The sequence below is a fragment of the Colobus angolensis genome, unplaced genomic scaffold, assembly GCF_000951035.1.
Source record: "Colobus angolensis palliatus isolate OR3802 unplaced genomic scaffold, Cang.pa_1.0 Scaffold31, whole genome shotgun sequence".
NCBI lineage: Eukaryota > Metazoa > Chordata > Mammalia > Primates > Cercopithecidae > Colobus > Colobus angolensis.
Window position 1 is genome coordinate 3,827,629 of NW_012116377.1, and position 4,878 is coordinate 3,832,506.

Here is a 4,878-nt window from a genome sequence, read left to right on the forward strand (position 1 = left end):
CAGGGCTTATGCACAAAGGTTGCACTCAGGTGCAACCAAATATGCCTTGGCTTAATGCATATTTGCTGAATGAAAAATAACATGACTGAGGCTTAGTGTCATCACCTGCGTAATAGGCAGCCTTGGATGATGCACAGAAGGTGCATCTGACTGAATAGGAGTCGCACTCAGGCCTCTGGAGCTGAGCTTCCCGGGACAGCAGAACCCAGCACAGCACACTCATTTTTGTGTTCTTTGGCTGAGGGGATGCATGCTAGAGTCTCGGCTGGAACCCTCCCCTGTCTCCAGCCAGGGACCATCTGATCTGTCACTGTGATTGACTGCTGGGTAGCTGGAGCTGTTTTCTCCCTCGCCTCTTTTTCCCAGCCATATGCAAATGATTTCAGTTCAAGTCATGCGCTAATGGAAATCCTAACACACTAATAAATGTTTAGTGAGAGAGCGCATGCATGATGGTAAGTAATTAGACACTCGATGGAGGAGTTCTGTTGGCACAACTGTCTGGCTCCCTTCCTTTCTTTTCCTCTATCATCTCCAGAGAGATGCGGAGGGAGGCAGGGAGGAGGGGCGGTCTAGGGTGGGGCAGGGTCTCTGGGATGGGGCTCTATCTCCGACACTTCCCACTGGGGGCCTCAGTGTCTGCGTCCCTGCAATGGGCACATTTGCCCTGCCCTGACCCCTGCACAGGCGGGTTGTAAGGAATCAATACTGCAGCACAAGGGGAGGGTAGGTTTCAGCATGGCATGGCAGCCCATACCCTTTCTCCTGCCTGTGTCTGGCTGCTCTTGGGCTTTTCATGAAGTGCTGCATTGCCACCTCTGGCAGGTGGAGTGGGTGTGATAGGCGCAGGGCCTCACAGCTGGACAAATTGTGGGCCGCCCCTCCCAGGGCTGGAGGCACCCCCGGGCCCTGGCAACCCCCTTCCCAGCCCCACTGGAAATCATAACCCTTCCTTCACAGGGCTGCTGAGAGGCTTGAGACAGCATGGAATGTGGCTGGTGCCAAAAGCGTCCCCAATACATGTGAGTTCTCAGCTTCTGTGTGCTGTTCCTTCCATGCCCTCAAGCTGTTGGACTGGACACCAGTGATCCCTGAGGGAAGGGACCTTGGCAGCATGGAATCTCAAACGGAAGCCCCTGCTTCAGGAGCTGTTCCAAATGGAAGAGTCTCCACTGGGCTGGGGCTGCTCTGTGGGGCGGGGGAAGGTGGATGGAAGAGGGCAGCTCCACGGCCTGGACAGGAGCCTTGACTGGGCTACCAAACAGAAGGCTTTTTTTAAAAACTCCTGCCATCTTCTTTGGACCCAGGTATTTTTTCTTGTCAAGATGGATCCCTATTAAATCAAAATAAATAAACAAAAAAAATCCCTGCTCCCCTACCCCTTTCCATATTGCCATTTTGATGAAATGTTAAGAACACACAAATGTAATGTTCCTTTCAAATTAGAAACAGGTGCACTTTTGCATATGGAAATTAAGTTGCAGACAATAAGAAGATTTGCTAAAATGTAGACGGTGATGAAAATAAGGAGCCCTTTTGTTATTATTGAGGCAATCTGTTGGCAAAATGTACATGCTAACGGTCTGACAGAACGGCGGACTCCAGCAGGCTGCCATGAACAACTCGGAGCCGTTCTGAAAGTAACAGATTTTTTTCCTTAGAAAATATATGTACATTCTCTTCCTCATATTCTGGTGCTATTTACAAGGCATGAAATGCCATAAATAGGAATTCTGTGGTTACACAAGGCCCCCCCCCCCAAAAAAAAAAACACAAACTTCATCTGGGCAAGAAACACATTCTGACAGTTTAACTCTTTATTCTCCTTCACAGCCCAGCAGACCTCAAGGCGGGCAGAGGGTGCAGGCCATCCCCAGGATGCTGGTCATGGGCCAGGATCGTCCTTGCACCTGCGGCAGTAGGGGCAGCAGCCATGCTGAAGCACCAGCAACTCATAGTCCTCAGAGTGGAACATCTGAGGGAAGACAGCCATAAGCCCAGGCTGAAGCCCTAGTGCTTATCAGCCTACGCCTGGGGCTGGGACACACTGCCTCTCAAGGGGAGGGGGCTTGGCAGTGGTCAGGGCCGGACACAGACCTGCAGCACCTTTGTTTGAGGGCTGGAAGGGGAAATGGGGGGGGGGCTGGGGGGTTCCTTGTTTTCTGAGTGAAGGTCAAAAGCACATCACACTTGCTGGTCCTCCTGGATTTGGGGAGGGTGTGGACAGCGCAGGGTCTGGTGAAGCACATGGAATGCAAGTAGGGGCAGAGGACAGCCAAGCCTCTGTCCCAACTTGGAGCCGTGGATGTGCCCCTCCTCCAAGGGGCCAGACCTCCCAGAGGGACATTTGGGCAAGGGAAAAGTGGCCAAGAGAAGCACACGTGAGCTGCTGGGGTGGCCACCTACCTGGAAGCAGGAGGGGCACATGGTAATGGAGACGTCAGGCAGTAGTGAGCGGAAGTATTGCCATCTCAGGGGCGGGGGCCAGCGCTTGATGAGGACATCCCGGCGGCTCATGGAGCGCAGCACCAGCCGGCTTACCACTACTGGCACGAATTCTGAGCCACCTTGCTGCAGGGTGGGCGGGAAGGAGGCACAGTGTCCTCACTCAGCCACAGTGACACATCTGTGTGGACTATGATCCTGTAATCTTTGGCAGTGGCGAGAGAGGACCTGCTTCCTAAACCCAGGTGACCCCGACAGTGACAAGCTTCTCCCACCAGAGCTGAAGCTGCCTCCCTGTCCACAGACCTGTGCCCTTGGCCATGGTGCTTTGGGGGCAGCCATGGCTCCCATGCCCCACAGGAAAGGGTCCTGCCCCTCCCTCGTGCCACCACATCTGGAAGTTCTGGCCAATCCTCCTCCGCTACTGTGCTGAGGGTCCCCATGTGCACAGGAGAAGGGACAGAGGCTGCCCTCCTTCAGGTCACCCAGAGAGGCACCCTCACCTCAAAGCTCAGCTTAGCTGTGAACGGGTCCTCATCTCCCATGGAGTCCTTGGTCTCCACTAGCCGTAGAATCTGGGAGCCTGGAGGGGTCTAGTCAAGGATGGAATCAGAAGCAGAGATGGAGACATACCTTAGCCTCCACCCTACACCTGTGTGAAGACTCAAGAGCAGCCAGGCCAACGGAACAGTTTTCCAGGTGGAGGAACAGAGGGGGCTTAGGCCAAGAAGGCGGAGGGAAGGGACTCTGCTGGCTCTGCTGCCCTCACCCATTCCCCTCGCAGACCACACACACCATGCCTCCCAGGGCCAATGGGAAGCACATGAGGGCCCTGTGAGCTGCTGTGGATGGGCATGGAGGGGATAGGCCCAGGGATCCTGGAGAAACATTCCGTGGCTGCTGGGGGTCTGTGGGCACTTGTGGTGGAGCAGACAGGGGTGAGAGCCCCTACTGACCCCAGGGCAGGTCAGACTCACCTGGAGGTCCCCGGAAACCGCCCCTCACCCACAGTGGTGGAGCTGGTGACAGAGGCCAGCAGGGGTCCTGCAGGGAGGCCCAGGACATGAAGACTGCTGGTGTCAAGTTGGAGTGGGCACAGCACCCACCTGCCAGCACCATAGCATGCATCATCTGTGGCACCTGAGGGAGCCTGGGTGGCACAGATGGGTCCGTGTTTCCTTCAGTAAGCAGCTCTCTGAGCTTCCCTCCTCCTAGTGTGGCCCCTGGGGGTGGCAGCACCTGGGAGCCGCAGGAAAGGCAGGCTCACAGCCCCCAGACCTGCAGACTTGGCCAGTGCAAGGAAGCGAGGCCCCAGGCCATGCGTGTGCTTTCCCTGCCAGACGCCCCTCCCATGTCCAGCCTGCAAGTGTGGCCTGGCCTGGACAACTGCTCCGGTGCATCCTCCTGGCGAAAGGGGCAGGCTGAGCTGTGCCCCGGGGATTTCACTGCCACGGCTGAGAGGAAAGCTGGCTGTTTCTGGGGGCTATAAGGCTGAGGGGATATGGGGCTGGCACTGCTCCTGACATCTCTGTGTTATGGGGGCACTGCGGTGCTGCCAAAGAATGAGGCTCCCCAGAGGACAGTGCGGCCAAGAGAGGCAGAGCTAGCCTGTCACAGACCAAACTGAGCACTAAGCCAGGGAGCTTCCTCTCCTGCTTGGGGCTTCCTTGTACACCCTTCGCTTGTTCGGCCTGACAGTTTTGGACTCTGTCACTTGCATGCAAAAGTGACCCGAGGGGAAGAGCTGGGGGCCAACACCAACAGCATGTCCCATGTTGGCTATGTAGGAGTTACGCACAGACAGAAGCACAGCCAGTGACTTTTAGGGGGCAAGGGAGGGTGGGAGACTCACACGGGAACAGCAAGGTGCCACTTGCCACTTCTGGGTCTTCAGGCCCTGGCCAGCTCTCTGCCCATCTCTGGTCCCTGTCTCTGTCCCATGTGGGCCTCTCCAATCTCTTTGGGGACACACAGCCAGGCTCAGCATGGCCTGCCATCCCCTGGGACTGGGCTCTCCTGCATCCCGCCTGGCCCCAGACCCCTCACACAGCCGCATACACAGGCTCTGGCCAAGGGCATGGATACTGCTGTTTGCAATCTCTTGCTGTCTGTTGTCCTGCTTGGGTCTCGGCACCTCCAGGTCGATGAGGGAGATGGCTTCTTCGTCAGTGATCCCTTCCTCCAGGTAGAACTCAACCAGGTGTAGCACATCTGGAGGGCATAGAGGGGCTGAGGGGGCTGAGGGCCTTACAAGGGACTTGCCGCCAGGCAGGTGGGGTGACCACAGAGTTCCTTCTCAACCCACTGGCAGCTTCACCAAAAGCAAGAAGAGGCAGCAGAGGCAGTCTGTGTGTGTGTGTGCAGGGTAGTCTCTCTGTGTGCAGGGGTACTATGTGTGTGTGTGTGTGTGTGCAGGGGCAGTCTGTGTGTGTG

General features: G+C 56.4%; 1 protein-coding gene across 1 annotated transcript in view; it reads right to left on the reverse strand.

Annotated features, from left to right (window-relative positions):
- Positions 1 to 1,799: 1,799 nt before the first annotated feature.
- IFT122 (intraflagellar transport 122) overlaps positions 1,800 to 4,878 on the reverse strand; it is an 88,345-nt gene continuing 85,266 nt past the window's right edge. Inside the window, exons 27-30 of the mRNA XM_011950847.1 lie at positions 4,531 to 4,656; positions 2,949 to 3,028; positions 2,407 to 2,571; positions 1,800 to 1,975 (exon numbers count right to left, since the gene is read on the reverse strand). Coding sequence (XP_011806237.1) covers positions 1,886 to 1,975; positions 2,407 to 2,571; positions 2,949 to 3,028; positions 4,531 to 4,656 — 461 coding nt within the window. The 3' untranslated portion in view covers positions 1,800 to 1,885. The remainder of the gene's footprint in view (positions 1,976 to 2,406; positions 2,572 to 2,948; positions 3,029 to 4,530; positions 4,657 to 4,878) is intronic.